At 46.7% G+C, this 18892-nt stretch overlaps 1 protein-coding gene across 1 annotated transcript in view; it reads left to right on the top strand.

Annotated features, from left to right (window-relative positions):
- LOC135902767 (monocarboxylate transporter 9-like) overlaps positions 1-11891 on the top strand; it is a 49499-nt gene extending 37608 nt beyond the window's left edge. The window contains exons 4-5 of the mRNA XM_065433004.1: positions 6557-7744; positions 11182-11891. Of these exons, the coding sequence (XP_065289076.1) occupies positions 6557-7744; positions 11182-11393 (1400 nt within the window). The 3' untranslated portion in view covers positions 11394-11891. The remainder of the gene's footprint in view (positions 1-6556; positions 7745-11181) is intronic.
- The last annotated feature ends 7001 nt before the right edge of the window (positions 11892-18892 follow it).

Here is an 18892-nt window from a genome sequence, read left to right as displayed (position 1 = left end):
AGGAGGTCCGTGCTCGCCCGTAACGGAATGCCTAGTACTTTTTTTATACTTTTTCTGATGAGAGTGTTTAATCGTTTTTTCTCGGAGTTATACCAGTTGTGCATGGCGGCCACATAAACAATATGACTCATGAGGAAGGCGTGGAACAACCGGAGGAGGTTGTCTTCCTTTAAGCCTCCACGCCTATTCGAGACTCTGTTGATGAGTCTCATCATGTTCTCAGTCTTGGCTGTCAGCTTGTTGAGCGTAGTATTATTACTGCCATTCGATTCGATGAACATGCCAAGGACCCGAATGGTGTCTACTCTGGGGATGGTACAGCCGCTTTTAGTGTGGAGTTTGATGTTTATTTCAGACAACGGTTTCCATCCTCTAGGTTTGGGGCCTCTCCTGACTGGCCTGTAGAGGAGGAGCTCAGACTTGCTCGGGGAGCATCTAAGCCCCGTATTTTCCAGGTACAGCTCTGTTTGATCTACAGCCTCCTGTAAGCCTAATTCAACAGCTCCCTCGCTTCCTCCGGTGCACCAGATTGTGATGTCATCAGCGTAGAGCGTATGATTGATCCCTTCTATGTTGGAGAGTCTTTGCGATAATTTCGTCATGGCGATGTTAAAAAGCAGTGGTGAGACTACCGCACCTTGTGGCGTGCCTCTGGGGCCCAAACTGAAATTGTCGGACTTGAGGTCACCGATTTTGAGCGTGGCCTTGCGATCCCGTAGGAACGAGCTGATGTATCTGTGGAAGGCGTCTCCCAAATTGAGCTCTGAGATGGAGTTCAGAATGTGAGCATGGGATACATTATCAAAGGCTTTCTCTAGGTCTAAGCCTAGGATGCCTCTTATATCTCTTGTGGTGTTGTCAATGATTTGACATTTGATGAGTTTCATGACGTCTTGCGTTGACAGGGCCGGACGAAAGCCGATCATGTTGTACGGAAACAATCCTTGTTTCTCGATGTGCTTAGAAATCCGATTGCGTATGACATGTTCCGCTACTTTCCCCACGCAGGACGTGAGGGAAATGGGTCTGAGGTTTGAGAGACTCGGGGGTCTTCCAGGCTTTGGAATGAGGATGACCGAGGCCATTTTCCAGGACTCCGGGACAACCCCTCGTTCCCATATTCCATTAATCTCCTCTGTCAACCATTCTATAGAGCAGTCGTCCAGGTTTCGGAGGGCGCGGTTGGGGATGCCATCAGGACCAGGGGCAGACCTGCCATTTAGATGCTGGAGAGCTTCCCTTACCTCGCATGCCTTGAAGGGGTTATCTAGCTCGGGGCAAGATGAGCCTTTGTAGGGGGGATAGTCTTCGTCACTCGAGTTGCCCAGTGGCAGATACTTGCGAGCTAATCTGTCGAGTACGGTCTGCAATGTCTCTGATTGTGATGCCTGGTGTAGAACCTTCGCTATCACTTGTCTTTGGTTTGACTTGGTATTGGTATCATCCAGCAGATGCTTGAGTAGGTTCCATTTAGCTCCAACTCTCATCTGGCCATCCACAGAATTGCAGACCTCATCCCACTGTTGTCTGCTCAAGGTTTGGCAGTGATCTTCTATAGTTCTGTTGAGCTCCGCGATCTTTTTTCGGAGCCTTCGGTTGAGTTTCTGCCCTTTCCATCGTTTCAAAAGTGACGTCTTCGCTTCTAGAAGATGAGCGAGGCGGCTGTCCATCCTGTCCACCTCCAGTTCAGTCTGGATTTTCTTTGTCGCCGCGCTGATGTCCTCCTTTAACTGTTCAGCCCACTGCTCGAGGCTAAGTGCTGAGTCATGCGTTTGTGCTCGCTCTTCCCGAATCTTGCGAAAGTAATCCCAATCTGTAATAATGAACTCTTTGAGGTCCCCGCTTTTCACGTTGACGCAGGTGGCCAGGATGTTGTGATCACTGCCAAGGTCAACTTGGAGGTTGGACCAAGATGCCGATTCCACATTCCGTATGAAAAAGAGATCGGGTGTGGTATCCCTAGAGCAGGAGTTGCCAATCCTGGTCGGAAAAGCCGGATCTGTTATAAGCGTGAGGTGATTATTGACTGTAGTTTGCCATAGGTCAACGCCCTTGTGGTTAGCTTGTTGGTACCCCCATGCTGGATGCGGAGCGTTGAAGTCTCCGGCCACCAGGAGTGGAAATGTCTTGGCCTTGCTTGTAGCCCTGTTAATAATTGCCGCGAATCTTTGCCTGAGGTCTTTGGGAGTACTGTATATGTTAAGTATAAAGATACTTGTCTTGAATGGTCCGCTGGGGATTATTTCAACAAGCGAGTGTTCAACCTTATTGGATTGCAGATTCAGATCGTGGGCTATGAACGCACATTTGTTCGAGACTAATGTGCTTATTCCCCTCTTCCCATCAGCATATTGGGTATGCGATTTATAGCCTGGAAGGGTGACCTTATCCGTGAGCGTTTCTTGTAATAATATTACATGTGGCTTTTCCGAGTGGGTCCGAATGAACTGTTGGAGGACGTTCCTTTTACGATGGAATCCCCTACAGTTCCACTGCCAGATGTTAATTACTTTGTGATGTGCCGCCATGGTGGGACGTAGTAGATAGCTAGTATTAGAAAATGCTGCGGAGCGCAGCCGCTGCCGACCTTTCAGTGTCGGTGTCATTCACTTTTTCCAACGGTGTAACTGAAGCCATTGTAGAAACGTGGCGTTCCAGATTATCGCATCTGATTCCTAGTGCTTTGACCGCCTCCGCAAGTTTGTCAATAGCAATTTGGACTTTTTCGAGGGATTCATCAATTTTATCTATCCTTTTTTCCAATTTTCGAACGCTGGCGCTCTTGTCTGAGGCATGAACTGCCAGCGCCCTCTTTTTGGGTAAACCATTGGCAGTCGGTTCCGCTACGGGGATCTCCATGGGCGTTTCTACAGCAGAGGCCTCACTGGGTTGAACTGACTCTCGCTTGCTGGCTTGCTTGCTGGCAGTCGGTTCCGCTACGGGGATCTCCATGGGCGTTTCTACTGCAGGGGCCTGACTGGGTTGAACTGACTCTCGCTTGCTGGCTTTCTTTAGCTCTGCAATTTCTGCTTTGAGCTGCTCCATAGCGTATTTTAACGAAGCGTTTTCTCTTTCTAATTGTGCAATCCTGTCCTGCTCTGGCGATTGACCCCCCGTTACCTTTTTCGGTGATTCCTTGACTCGGTCAGCCCATGTGGTACCACGATGAGCAGGCTCCTGAATCTGAACTGCAGGCCCCCTGGAACGAGAGTGGCCTCTGGAGCGGGAGCGGGTCCCGGGGACCTTGCGGCCTCTGGAAGACGAGCGTTCCGTCGAGCGACCCCTAGAAGGGACACGGTCCTGGTAGCCGCTATCCTCGCCGCCAGGGTCTCGGGATCGGCTCCTGGATCTGTGCGAGCTGCTGAGGGCCGGCTTGAGAGGCATTGGCGACCCAGTTGGTTGTTTGGATTGGTCGCGGTTGCGCCGTTCTCTTCTCCGTTGCCTAACTACAAACGGAATTTGGAACCTTTGCTTGCAGGATCTGTCAGCCGTGAGATGAGGGCCTCCGCAAAGGGTGCACTTCGGTGTACATTCGTGCTTATCGTCCGGGTTGCTCGCACCACAGCCGCGGCAGATGGCATTTTCAGGGGCTGGGCAAACGTCAGCTCTATGGCCAAGCTTTCCACATGCATAGCAAACGTCAGTTTGTCTGCGATAGAGTGAGCATTTGATTAAACTGGGACCGCATTTTACGTAGTCCGGGACTTTGAGTCCATCAAACAGGATGACTACAGTGCTTGTGTTCTTGATTCGTCTCACCTCGAGGGCGCTTGGGTTCTTGGGTTGAATGATAAGGCGTTTGAGCTCCTCTCGATCGATGGTGGGATCTATGTCACGAATAACTCCCTTGCATGAGTTTTCGGGGGCTGCGATATATGTACTAACTTCGTAGCTTGCTTGTCCAATGAGTAAAGCTTTCACATCGGCGTAGGCCATGGCGTTGCGTTTTGATGGCGTGCTTGCCACCAATATGTTTTGCACCACGTTCGGACAGATAATATCCTCCGCCGTATCCGCCTCCGTAAGTCTAGCAGCGGTAGTGAGGGCTTGGGCAACTCTGAAGTGGCCCATCTTCTTGATGTCCAGTCCTCCACGGGGACGGATTATGATTCGAACATGCTCTTTCGGTAGGCGAGGCAATCTCGAAGCAGTCGTTAGCCGTGTCTTGACACTCGCCGTAGCCTGGCTTTTATTCCCGCCACGACGCATGTCGGTGACTGGGCCGCCCTGCCCGAGCGGGTCCTGGATGATGGGTTTTCGTTTGTGTAATGCCGTGGTCCACCCAGCGCTTTCATTGACTTCGTCGGGAGAGATATCCTCACCGTCAACGGTGATTTGCATAGCTGTAGACATCGTGGCTTGAGCGTGCGGAACCGCGCTGAGCTCGCCCACCAAGCCTCTGCCGGGCAGAGGTCGCACAGAAAGGTCCTCGAGCGATTGGGAAAATGTCCACCCACCGTTGAAAACTTGGTATCGGCGGAATCCTTGCAACTTTAGCCGTCGAATGATGCCGACATCTTCACGATTGAAGCAAGTTCTCGGCCTTAATCATGTAGAGAAGCAGGAGAAGCAGATACTGACGCACGCTCTCGTTTCTTCTTCTTCTTCCTTCTGAGTGAATGTAGATTTTTTAAAATTAATTACCATGCCCCAACTTTGGCACCACGAGTTTAATGATTGCAAGCAGCTGTTTAGTTTAGTCTGATCTTCCGCGCAGGTTACACACGTAAAACCTCAGAATTCCAATTCCTTGCAGAATTTTCCAAGTCAGCACTTTCCTTTACTCTTTGAACGTTTAACGTTTGCAAACGCAATAAAAGTAACGAGTTTCAATAACCTCAGGCTTAGTTCCTCGTGTTTAGCATTTTTATTCGCGCATACCCTAAGCCTTCGCAACGAACCGTGACGCATTTGGCGCAAAACAAGTTTTGTTCGCTTTTATGATGTGTTATTCTCTCGTCTGCGCATATTGCTACTTGTTTTAACTATCCTTTTCCGTCGTTACCATGGTGTATAAATGTATGTGACTGAACAACTAAAATAAATCAGGTACTCAACATCTGCTACGATATGCCCGAGTGCCAGCTGCAGCAAGGAATAACTCTATCAGATCGTCCACACAAGACACCGCCTGCAGGAGTTATGTACATCACCCGTACGAAATATTTTTCCGCTAAGGTGCTCTCTTGATGGGGGCACCTCTGTAGTTAGAAAACAAGTATAACTGGAATATTCTTCTGAACTGAGCACAAACAAACTGGCCAATGTGAACCTTTAGGCGGACATCCGAATAAAATAATCGTGGACTGCCTGTCACGCTGTATTTCAGCTTTGATCACCGCAGAAATTCTACCTAGGTTCTCCTTCACCGTTGGCCGTAATGTGCAGAGGCGTGCTGTGCTGCATAATTTAGTAGCGTTCATAAATAACTTGTATAAGTAAAAAAAGGTTAACAATTCAGACGAATAAGAGTGTGCTAATACACGAAACAACCGTTGCTGCCATCACTTATTGAGTTTAAGAATATGTAACGGTTCAACCGAGATTAAAGGACCGAAACGATATCTTTGCTAGAAATGCTCGTTAACGTTTTCCTCGATGCATGTTTTTTTTCTTCGGTGGCAGCGGTTCATGGCGCAGGCTTGCGAATGAAACCATTGTCTTTCAGGAAAAATTAAGAGTGACGGCTATTGTCTAAAAGCGGGAGAGCAATAGAAAACATTACTTCGAAGAGGCCGAAAGGCTAGACGTTTTGGTCCCAACGTGGGAGCGACTCACTTCGGGCTGGAAAACTAGTGCGACCTAATGGACCTCATTAAAGGTTTTATATCCATCCATCGTGCGAGATTGAGCAAACACAGATTTAGTGGTTGTGAGAGTCGCTCTGGACTTGACGGATCCTAATGGGCCATTTTGTGAATAAAAATTGCGGTATAGCCACAGTAATTGGGACCGGTTTGTATATTATGGTGAAAGATGTTTAATAGCGCAAAGACGTGGAAAGCAAAAACGTTCTGCCTTTCGTTGTTTTCCCTTCCCACGTCCTTGCGCTATTAAAAAAAAAGTTTTATCCATGGCGCTATAACCTCTTGACGAAACAAGGCACACACAAAACAGGGTGGTGTTCTCCATACATGAAACTTCTTTTTCTTGAATTGCGCTGCATGCGTGACAATAGCTAAATTTGGGAGGTCCAAGCAAGAAGAAAACAAAAGAAACAAATAAATAAATTGTGGGACACTTGTGGGCTTCACGAGCATTTAGTCTGAGTTGCCCAGTCCTAGCATTGCAACGCTGCTCATTTTTTTTTTTCCAGAAAGTTACCTTTCCTTCATTACTGCGTACATTACGTCGCCACATTATTACCCAGCTAATTTTACAAGCTGATAGTCGTTTTCGGAAGAAGTTGGTCTCACTAGTGGAATCATATTTGGTGTAAATAGTGAACCGGGCAGCCACATGAGCCTCGTCAAAGCGTACAGTAAACTAGTTCATTCATCGCGCAAGTTCAAGTGCCGTTTTATGTGCTAAGATATTCTCTCTTGCCCTCTTGCAGGTTTAGCGGTAGGTATGATCATGCTCTCCCTATCGATTTACAACATGCTGTACTTCGACAAGTACCGGGCCACCGCTAGCGGCTTCAAGTACACCGGCATGACGTTGGCGCCACTCGCTTTTCCGCTGGTTCTCTCAGCGCTCGTGAGAGAGTACGGTCTCCATGGTGCCCTGCTCTTGCTTTCGGCCATCACGGTTAACACCCTCCCCATCGCCATGCTCATGAACAAACCCCGACCAGTTACCTTATGCTGCGGACGACGTAACGTTGAACCTGCAGAGGGAGGCTGCAACAGCTGCAGTAAAGGAAGCAGCTGCGGAGTAGTCACGAAAGGCACAGCAATGGCCGCTCTTTCGAATTGCGCAAGCAAGGGCGGGGACAAGTTCGAAAAGAATTTTCGGAAAGATCAGAGCAACTTGTCTAATGACGTCATATTACTTGCTCAGAATAACAATACTTCGTATTCTATGTGTACAAGAGGCTGCGCGGTGAATGGCGTAGAAGACGTCGTTCGGACGGAGGGTGAGATCTGCCATGAAAATGGCGTCACATGCTATCCAGGTAAATACGGCCCTGAAAGCGCCATTGATGTGAAGTTGCCAAAATCGGAAGCGCAGGCACAGATGCACGCAACGAGGAGCTGCGAAGAAGGGTGCAAGTCATCTAAAGTGGCTCAAGGTGAAACTTGCCTCGAAGCGAAAGCATCAGGTAGCGTCTGGAACAGCATCTTGATGCTTCTTCGAAACCCAGTGCTCTACGTTCTCGTGATCACGTTCACCATCGGCGAGTATACTACAATCACTTTTGAGACGACAGTCCTCGACTACGCCGCCGACAGAGGTGCCACGAGACGTCAAGCCGAGCCCATCATCACGTACGTGGCTACGGCTGAAATGCTGGGACGGCTGGTGATACCGTTCTTCTGGGATCGTGCCCGGCTCAGCCGATACCTCCTGGTGGCGCTGTGCCTGCTGGTGGAAGCTTTTTGTCTGATCGGCATGCCTCACGCCACGTCTTTTTCCCAAGTCGTGGCGACTGCCGTGGTCACGGGCATTCCTGCGGGCTGTATAGTGGCCTTGAAGCCCGTGGTGCTGAGCGACCACTTCGGCGTAGAGAGATTGGCTGTGTGCTGGGGGATGGCCGGTATCGCCATGCTGCCTGTGGCTTTCGGCGGACCACTGCTCATAGGTAAGTACACCATCTATAAAGGGCATGACTCGTGGCACCCATTTCTAAGGCGTAGCGAGTCAGGCCGCACCACTAACGTGTTTTTTTTTTAATGAGCATGGGATAACTCAGGGGTGGTAGGAGAAGCAGCAAGAATTCGAAGCGGATAAGTTTACTCCTTTGCTTTGAAATTGACGCCCATATGTATTTTGGCACATGGATATAAGCATCCTATTGCGGCCGGTATGTAACAGAAATTAAAGACAAATGTGCGGCTTTTGGCCACGTCGGCCTTCGGAGATGTTATATTTTCATTAGCTTGAGCACATAAACGCTTAACTTTCTAGCAAGTGAATTAACACAAATGAAAGAAATCTATGGTATTAAGCGACATGATAAATAATTGTGACTACTGACAAAGTTATGTTAATTTTCGGAGTAGTTTTCCCAACCGCAACTGAATTTTTTTTAAAAATCGGAATGTAAAAAGCTATGTACACATCGTGTTCGTAACGCTGCAACTACAGAATGAAAAAGTGTCGCTTTTCTGTGGCCTGCGCCACCTAAACCTCTAAAAGCAGAAAACACGGACACGATTTTAATATACACGTATATTTCTAAGCAGTATTTTGAAACTGAAACATTTCACGTAAATTGCAAAAAAACAAGCATTAGTGCCCTCCACTTAAAAGACGAAAGGGGCAGTTCACAAGAAGTAGCATTAGTTTTTATTTTTTGATTGGAAAACGTTTTTAAGATCGCTGGCTGGAACCCTATGTAATCAAAACATTTATTTGCGTTATCGCTTATGTCTTCGCAACCATACTGGTGGCGCGTCTTATTTTGGCATCTATGTATTGAGTACGGAAGCCACAACACGATCATTCATGTGTCGCATTGACGGCTCGCGCCGCGGTAGTGCCACACATGGCGCAATGGAAGCTACACTAACCTTTCGCTCTGCGTCCAGAGAGAGGCGTAGCGCGGCAGGACATTTGTCGATCTGAGTGGCAGTGGTAGCGTTTCATAGAGCTCACTCAGCCATAGGTATAATCCACCAAACTCGAACCTGTGCGCAAAAAATGGGTGCAAATGGGAATTCTTTTTTTTTTTTCAATTTCGAGCTTGCTCGTATATGGCTTCCGCGCGTTCATTGCGCGGGGTCCAGACATGACATGAGGAGACTCGGGCCGCAAGACAGAGGAATGCCAATGCGCCTTCACCCCGTAGCGGCTGCCTCCCATGTATGGCTTAAGAGATTTTAGAGCGCAGCTCTTGGGGGCCCGTTCCTAGGCTTAGTGTCGGCGTCGGTCTCGGCGTAACCGAGCAAACGAGCACAGCACAAGATGAAAGCGAAGGCAGAGCGTAACAGGGAAGGGGGGGGGGGTGCAGGAAACATACGAGGAGGAAAAAGGAGAGGAGGGTGCAGCGCAGCCGAGATGCGAAAGATGGAGGAGAGTATGGTAAAAAGGGTGAGGTGGAAAGTGGAGTGCTGGCATGACCAGGCATCCGGCCAGCGCGGGAACAAAGCGCTGGCGTGGGCTTCGGACTCATTCCACATGCGCCGATTCGCCAGTGGCACCGCCGCCGCTAGAGAATGCGTTTCGCGCGTGCCACACGTTCCCGTGTTCATGATTTTTTTCTTATCAGTGTGACGCAACCGGTGGAAATGCTTCTTCTGCCACTGCTGCTAAACGAGCTGCCCGAGCAGAGGCTCAGCGCCATCGCCCAAGGCACCTTGTCTACAGAATGAAATTATTTGCCATAACATACTACGAATTCAAAATACCTAAGCATCTGGGGTCGAAATTTGCATTAGGGAGCAACTTACCCTTCAGTGAAATTTTTAAATTCGTTTTTGACATACCACAAGGCATGTGCAGGCTTTAGCATTGAAGCGTAATGCATTCGTATAACAGGACACAATGAAAAGAGTTACTAAGTGGCTGAATGGTACTTGAATATTTAAAAAGCTTTACCGTTTTTCTGAATCTTGGTTAAAAATTTGCAAATCGAATTAAAATGAAATTGTGCGCACCATAAAGATACCAATTATTACTTCTTTTCTTACTCCAAGTTCAACAAATTTCTTTTTAACCAGTTCAGGGGTTGGCTGAGAAGAGCACTTCCTTTTTCTCGACTGGCACGTATTTCAGTAGGGCAATTGCGTTGTTATCGGGTGGCAGCTTCCTACTAATATGTTCCTTAACAAAATCGTTGAACCAAAGTAGAATTTCTGTTTCATTTAGCCCAGAAACCTGAGCGCTTGTACCTCAATGTGACGTCAGGATTACCAAAGTGTTTTCTTTCTTTTTTTTAGTAGTGGGGCCGTTCTGGCTTCCCTTCAACCTAGCAAAGCCCGAAAGACTTTTTTGAAGAATACCATGTAGTTTACCTTTACCGTTAGAAGTTTGACTATATACCCATTACGTCACTGGGTGCTGATGCGGGAACTGCGGGCTGCGGGCTGCGGGCTGCGGGCTGCGTAGCCACAACTCTTTCTTTCTCGCCTGTATTCTGGCTTGCGAAGCATCCTGTAGTAGTTATAGTGGCCTTATTTCTCATTGTAGACGGGTAGCTTACTCATACAGCTCAAGTTGTTTCTCTCTTAGTGTCACTTTAATGGACTCCTTATTTCTTAGGATGACGGCTAACAAAGCACTAGCTACAGTGCCACTTTCGAAGAATCTATAGCAAATAGAAAAAAAAAATCGAGGACGCTTAAGCTTCGCCTTTAAGAGTGGAATGCGATCGGATTCGAAGATGGCTGGCTGCTTCTCACGCTTCCCGGCAAGTGCAGCAACCGTAATATTTATCGGGAAACGCTGCGATCGAACGCTGCGCACGAAGGCTAGTTTCTGGTAGAATCGCGGACTCTTGCGTGGGCCGATCCTTATGTCATTGTTTCGCACTCCCAATATTTCAGTCTCAAATTTAACATAAATGGCGTGCACTGTTGGCATTTTGATTCATGGGAGTTCTTTGCGGACTGCCATTCTCGAAATTTCCATGAATAATGTAGTCAAGAACGTAAGACAAGGTACGAGCAATTTTAGCGAAAGAATGGTTTGGCAGTGTAAGCCGCATATACCGCATGTTATATGTCGAATATTATATACATATACATAAATATATGCTGGAACTTTCGCTCATGGGGAAGCCGACACCGGATTTTCTGCAACAGGAGACCCTTAACGCTGCCGCGTTATAAAAGCTCGACGTATACATACCCGTTATTGCATCGGTGCTTCAACGAACGCGGTAGCATGTTTCCCTGGTAAAATTATAATGTGAATATGCGCAAACCTACTTCTTAACCTCATTTGGAATTGCCTTGAGCCGATGCACCGGTGCCTTTTGGTTAAAGGAGAATTTATATCGCTCGCACTGCGCGATGCGGATATTAATATGGAAGCGCCTTTTAAAACTGACTGGTGTGTCTTGTGTTTCGTTTGCAGGCGTGTTTCGTGACACGTTGGGGTCGTACGAGAATCTGTACCGCATGCTGTCCGCAATGTGCGTCACCTGCGCCGTCGCGTTCTTCGTCTTGGACTCCCGGCGGACACGATCCCAGAGACGGCGGAACATGGCCCAGGGGTCGCCGTGTGGACCTCCGCGATTTCGCGCTCGATCGTTCGATTCCGAAGTGGATGTGAGAGACATTTATTGACCGCACGAGGACATTAGTGTCGTCCGTACCAGAGCCCCGGAATAGAGGCTCGCGGTATACATTGTTCTGCACTGCCATGACGAGACGTGCGCATCAGTATCACAATGTGACTATGATTGAATTGTGAGAATAGATTTGCGAACGTATATCTATGTAAAAAGCTACTAACCAGCTAATTTATCGATATGTGATATTTCAAGTGATATGCGCCGTATTAGATTGTCACAGGCTGTGGTTCAGCATTGCATGATGAGTTCCGCTTTACTGAGCTGACCAACGTCTGAAGAAACTGCGTGAGAGACTGATATCAATGCATGCGTTAAATGCAATGAAATTGTCGTTTTGTGTACGCGATGAAAATGTAGGATGTGCTTACAAGCTAACCTGACTCGCAAACAACGGGCTTGAACGATGTGTTAACATGCAGGAATAAAATGCATTGCCCTGCCAAAATGCAAGCACCGAGATGCTTGCGTTCGCTGAAATAAACACTTTTGTTTTCCGTACACTGACGTAGTCGCATTTTTGCTCATAATTATTCTAGCTTATCGTACTTATTTGTTTGTGTCTTCCTAAATACCCGTCAAGACACGAGAACATGGAACACTTCTTCTATGAGGATACAGAAGATAAGCACCACTCAGTGGTCATAGAGCAAAATTACAAAAATTGTCAGATATAGATCGCTCCAAATATGTGAATACATGGAAGCAATTTAGTACGCATTATTAGTATGCAAAACCAATACCTACTGCGTAAAATATATGTACATGCCAGTTATGCTCCACACAATTGTTATAGCGCAATTAAAAGATCTAAATACAAGGCGGGTTAGATATTAGAGCATATCGTAATCTGACACTTCAGGTCTCAGATTTGTTGAACCTTTCATGTACAAATGTCGTATACGTGTGCGTTATTAGAGAAGGATGTACCAAAGTGACATGGTGTGGGAACGCTTTCTTTTAAAAGAGTGGGCAAAGAACTTACAGGTATAAGCAGGCGAAAAGAGAGAATAATATCCACAATAGAATATCAACAAACTTTCAAGAAATGTGATGGCATACGCAAACGAAGGCAGGGATATTGTCACGTTGTAGTGACGTTCAGAAACACAGTGACAACAACTGTCAATGACAAAACTAGCTCTTCATTGCGCGAACCTGTGCCCACGGAACCGGTTACGCTCAAAGCACAACGATAGTGGCTAGCACAGTCGGTGATCGTCGAAAATCTAATCTTTGAGTCAAGCGCGTTGACTTATAAAGATGGCTCGTGGAAGGTTCTGGCGTAATTGCTCTCGCCGGCGTGTCTTGCAGAAATACTACACAATTAGTGTCGCTCATATAATCTGATTACACAAAGCTGAGCGAAAACATAGACAATAGATAGAATCAACGAGAACATTCGTGTAAGTTCCAATCATGCTGGTACGTCTTGCGCTGAGCCATTGTTTTAGGTTGTGAGCGTGTGAAATTCCGTCCTCGAGAAAAGGATAAACCAGTGAAAGTTTCAATCCAAATAAGAGCGCAGCAATATCACAATATCGTCCGCTATTGCATTGAATGCGCATTCAGATTAAATGGTCTCGGCTTCGGCAAACTCGCATAGCAGTTAAAGGAAGCTGAAAACGTTCAATTCTTAACCCTCAGTGAAATAATACCAGGACACGGAACAGAATTCACATTACAAAGTCACAGAGAACAGGTACATAAACATATTCGTAGGCAGATCAAGCGAAATGGGTTACAGGGGGAAAAAATAAAGCAATACTGAAGAAATTTCTACTCACATAAACGCAGTAATATGTTACCGGTTGACCGCGAAAATAATTTTTGTTGTGGCAGTTCGTGATTTCTCAAGAACTGACATCCTACGTGCTATTCGTCTTCACTGTAACTACTTTTGTGAAGCGTATAGGCCACCTTAATGGCAACGCAACTATTTGAGGCAGCGCTTGGCACCGTTAGTCATTGAATGCGCTAAATAACACTGCCTATTCGCATTTCTGTTCTCGGTGTCGCGGCATCAAAAGCTCTTCTCGGGGGCTTTATATCCCTGGAATTTAGTGCCCGAAGCATAGGGGACGAGCTCTTCCAAAAACAAAAATATCACGTACAGATTAAAATTCGTTCTATGGCAACAAAAGTGCAAGTAATATATTTTTGAAAACTTCGTTAAAGGGGCCCTGAAAGACTTTTTATAGAAGTAGAGAAATGCATTAGAAGCTAAAATAGGAATTTAAGAATAAGCAATTGCAAAAAGCACTTGAGTGCGGTCCGTAGAAGCGGAGTAAACGACAATCAAACACGCATTTCACTGTGCTTCCGCTCCTTCTTCAATGGCTTGCACTGCGAAGGCTAGTGGGGCACGCGCACAAAGCTCCGCCTACTGAACATCACGGTTACGCGCAGTTCAAATTTCATATTTGCTCTTAACGTGGACGCTACTAGTAAGCCAAACGCTGTTGTCCTCAGCGAGACTCAGTGCGCTGGGGCAGTTGGCTCGTCGCGGGACCCCTTGGCGGTAGTGGTATCTACGCTACGTAGCAGACTTCAGCAACATGCAACTGCAGTCCGAATGCGCGGCGTTTGCTTCGAGCACGACAGGGCTTGAGTGCGTGCTCGCGCTCATGTCCTCCAGCCTGAACGTGCTACGTGGTGCGGACCGGCTTTGTCCTTCACCAGCTTGAGCGACGGATAGTAGCCGCATTGAACTTGCGTATTTTTATACACTATCAACAGCCAGCCTAACCAGAAGCGGCCAGGAGTGAGCGCGTGCTGGCTAAGCGTGAGCGTCGTCAAACCTTCAGTATCGCGTGGTTCCAGGCTAGGTGAGCGTCTAAAACTAGTCGAAATTAGCGGAACTACAAAGCTACGGTGCCAATAAGCAGGGTGGCCGCGGCCGAGCGTGAGCAGACGATAGTCGGCTTCTTTCGGAAGTACGTAATTATTATCGAAATTTGAAAAGTCTTTCGCTTACGTCCACCTGTTTATAAAACCTCGTCCATAAATGTACATTTAAGAATACGAAGAAGTGCATTGATCGAAACACCCTTCATGATTGATGTAAGCTATTCATTAATAGCAGCCGCGCATGGTAAGCTGCTATATTACGAAATGAATCCTCCAGAAAAGAGTGAGGAGCAGGCTTCTGTTGAGAAGAGAGTGCTTGAGAGAAAGGTCACTTCTCGAAATGTTTCGGAGCTTGGACTGTGAAAATTGGCTAAGTAGTTCACAGCAGCGTACGGTATCCGCGGACTGTTTTCTCACCAAGCCCGGGGGGTGGTTCAGGACCCCTTCAACTGTTCCTTGAACTAAGAGGTAGTATACTCCGTGCACTCCTCCATCTCTACGTTTCAAATTTTTTTTCTATAACAGGTCGCCTTATACTCAATCCAGTATCTTTCATCTGCGAGAATCTGAACTGAGGTGTCTCATCACATCATTCATCAGTTCTATTTTTGAACGAAGTTATCGAAAGGCCAAAACAGTACCAAAGGTCAAAACGAATCAAAAACGCCTAATGAGGAAAGCCACCCAACCCCTAAGTGCTGCCATGGGCTTTCAATTTCTTATCGTTCCATTCTCTTCCGCCATTTTGTCTTCAATTTCATCCCTTTCCGACCTCTGTGAATAAGGCATCTGCATATGAAGCAAAATCCCAATTTATATTTAGTGTAAATAACAGCATAATAGAGGATTTCGACAGATTTGGAGCACTGCATATGGGTCTGCTTAATCGTGACGCAATGCCGTTTTCACCACGTAAGCGCAACGTCAACCCCTGAGGTGCAGCAGGCGGTCTGTTGGCTTCGCCCAACAGACCAACTGCTGCAGCTCAGGCTACTGAAATACGCGCTACTTTTCCTGCGCATTGCTACGAACGTTTACTTCCTAAAATTTCAGCTATCTTTTTCTGCATAATTTTGCGATCGTCGCACGATTACCGTCGGTAGGATTCCTTTAGACGCCACGACTGCATTGTCCCCAGTTGAAGCAACAATCGAGAAACCTCGACAAATATCAATATAGCACTAGCGGAATATAATGACTGATGAAAGAGATCACGATTTTAGCATAGTGTCTAAAGTCGACGAGAAACAGCTGCAACACTTTTTTTCAATCTTACCGCAGGAAAAGTTCGTCACTGAGGCGGCGGCAATGCAATCTGGAGGCGCAGAGCGGTATACCAGTGTTACGATACTATGGCCTCGGAAATCGGCCAATGTGACAGTGAATTGTGTCACCTATAGTTAGAGAACGCGAGCAGCCAAGCTGTGGGCGGCCATTTTTATGCGTCGACCACGTGGACGTGGCCGTGCCGCTCCGAAATTTGTAGGAACGCGAAGGCCCTCCCAAGAAGGACCGGAGAACATAAAATGATGGGGGTAGCGGCTATAGCACTTGCCGACAACTGCGTTCGCACAGGGGGCAATTAAAGATAGTTTGTTGGAAAATATTAGTAAAAAGAGAGCCTTTTTTACGCGCCGCATTCCACACCTTTCGTGGAAGGGTGTTGGAGGCCGATTTCGTGGACAAATGAGATGGCCATTTCTACCAGAGCTTCCTTGGCTTCAGTGCTTGTTGGATTTATAAGGGATGGCTAATTGTATTTTCCCCTTACGTTCTGCCGCGTTTATTTTCTCCTGCCTCATGAACGCTCGTCAGGAACACCCACTTTTGCTTCATCAAGTCGCTTGCTCTTTTTTCGATGTCGTGCTCTTGAGAAATGATGAGATGGCCACGGCAAAAATGAACGCCTACTTCTTTTCCTGCTCTTATGGAACTCTAAGGCGGTCGCCCCGGCTCTGTATCAACACCGGATTGTGCAACGAACATCGAGCTACTTTTTACCTGACAATGTGCCAACAGTATTGTGCCAAGGTCGCAGCATGAAAACCGGGTCGGCTCGGCTGCGTGCGATTCTCGTCGAGCTGTCGGGATCACGCAATGAAAACAAACGGAAACACGACATCAAAAAAAAAAGACAAGAAAGGCGCAGAGGGCGCGCCTCGTATGAGGTCAATGAAGTGATCCTTCGGGCGTCAGGTTTGTTTTGAAGCTATTTCATACATCCTGCCGGCTCAATCTATAGCGTGTTCATTTTAGTACGCAGACAGAAAATCTGTGACCTCGAGGGCGTACTTTAGCAAAACAATTGCAAGCACCACCGCTGAGTTGAAAACGTTGGATACCGCAGCAGACGACTCTTCGTATATGGGATGCTGTATTTTGGTCGTGCACTGGAAGTTTCATGCCGTGGACGTAATTTTGAGACATTTGTTAGTGTTTTCATAGCTATTAACGTGGCTCACCGCAATATGAACGGTCGCGCAGCTGCGAGGTCATAATGAGCCATCAGAAGTGAGCCCAGGTAAAGATGCGTACGGTCAATTTGATCACTGAAGGCGGAATTCTTCAGGTGACAGCTGGTTTTGCAGAATCATTGAGCGCTAAGTATCCAATTACCTATCTTGAAAAAATATAAAATTATTGTGTGCTTTGCATATAAGCTGATTCGTCGTATTCAGGCCTAAGCAATCGTTGTCGGAACAGTGCACTCCGACAAATCTGCGGCTTTTGTGGCAGGCCGATGATCACTATGAGACTAAATACGCAAGTAAGCCAAAATTGATTTCTTTCCACATGTATTAGGAGTCGCAGTGAGTGCTTCACAAGCCCGTTACAAGAGATTAAGAGATTTGATTTGCTGTCGTGACCGTACTGCAACCTGCAGCACGAACTTTGCCTTCATATTATTGGAATGTAAAGCGTATGACATTCATCACTCGATAATTCGAGGTTTTCTTAAGATCGAAAAGAAGAACTGGTTGATGTCTAAAGGCTCACGCTATTCTTCGTGAGCCTTCTAGATAGTGTTTCCAAATATTACATATTACATTGCACGATGCATAACGAGCCCCTTGTGTTTTGCACAGTGTACTGAACAGAGTTGTACATGTTACTGAAAAAAAAGCTGCGGATTACAATTACAATTACTTTATTCGAAAATGTAACCGAGAACAGTTAACAATTACTGCCCCACAAAACCAATTGAGACATTGCTCAATATACTTCAAATTAACGTAGAAGTTAATTTGCTCCGAACTTTTATTAACATTGCATAGATAGAGTAAAGACAATCAGCCGGCCTGGTACTTCTAGCGCATCCTCTACAGCTCCTCATACATTGCTTATCTGCACTAACCATTGCTATACCATTTTTTTGCGGAAATCGTCTCTAGTTTCTGCTGTGGGGACATCAATGGTGCCGTTAACAATGTTCGACGAGAAAAAAAAGGTTCGGAAGCAGGTTACACTCCTGTAACACGTCAAGGCGAAAGCCTGGTGCACACTTGGTAATGCGCTGTCTCGCATCCTCGCGTTGCTGTTCTCGCAGTCTGTCTTCTTCGGCTCGTTTTCGACACTTAGCTGGGGCTTCGCGTGCTCGTGTAGTGGGGTCAGACTTGCGACAGCGACGTTTCTCTTCGACTTTGCGTTGCATCCTCTCAGCAGGGGATCGAAACGTATGCTGTTCTGTGTTGTATGGGTGATTCAAATGAATGTATGCCCTGTTCACTTCAATTTACTGAGCGCTTGTAGCCTCTGCATTACGAGCGGGATGAGCCATTGCATTTTTTGCTTGCTTAGGGAGGTATGAGCTATTGCTGATTATGATAGTGTTTGTACCATTGGACCGGACGCCGCGTTGTTGGGGTATGAACCATTGCAATGAGCCACTTATGAGCCAGGTTTAATGATAGGATATGCACGGAGGTCGGCCTAAGGTGCATTCCTGTAGCCAGCTACTCTGCGTTGGGGGAAGGGGAAGAGGGAAAGAAAGAAAGGCCTTTGCCTTAAAATAGGGAGGCTAGCCTATTCGCTCGGATGTGCACGCTCGAGAGTTGGGCGGTATTGTAAAGCATACGGACCTTCCGCAAAAGTTTGTGGTTACCGGTTCTGCAACCTCTGGGTCTTCTATGAAGCGCGGTGCTTCATTGGTGCGGGGAAGAAGACGGCCCGGGTGCCTCAAGTATTTGAGCCCCCAATACAAAAAATAACCTAAATAAATGCGAGCAAAACCCACCCCACCACAGGCATAAAAGGTTGAAAGCTAATTATTAGAAGAATGAAAAGGTGTACAAAAACCAGAGAAATGTTATAAAAGAGGCAATCGTATATAAAGAATTACTGTGGTATAGCCGAAGCCAAGCAGTGAAAAGTAAGGACTATTCAAATGATAGTAAATAGTATTTGGATAACTGGATTGGTATGAATGGGCTTGTGATGTCTCAACAATTCTGCTATTACATATTATTGATGGTGTGAAGTATTATAAAGGAGAAATGACTATGAAGGAGAAAAAAATTCTTTCTTCTTCGGGGTTCCGGAGCAATACCAGCGTCATGAACGGGTTCGGCATGATGGTCAGCAGTATGACGAGGCATCTTGATAGTAGACATAAAGATTTGTGATTCAGACCTGTAGAGCTGGGAA

The sequence above is a fragment of the Dermacentor albipictus genome, chromosome 2, assembly GCF_038994185.2.
Source record: "Dermacentor albipictus isolate Rhodes 1998 colony chromosome 2, USDA_Dalb.pri_finalv2, whole genome shotgun sequence".
Lineage (NCBI taxonomy): Eukaryota > Metazoa > Arthropoda > Arachnida > Ixodida > Ixodidae > Dermacentor > Dermacentor albipictus.
Note: the sequence above shows the minus strand (reverse complement) of the source record. Positions and strands in the feature narration are given on the sequence as shown.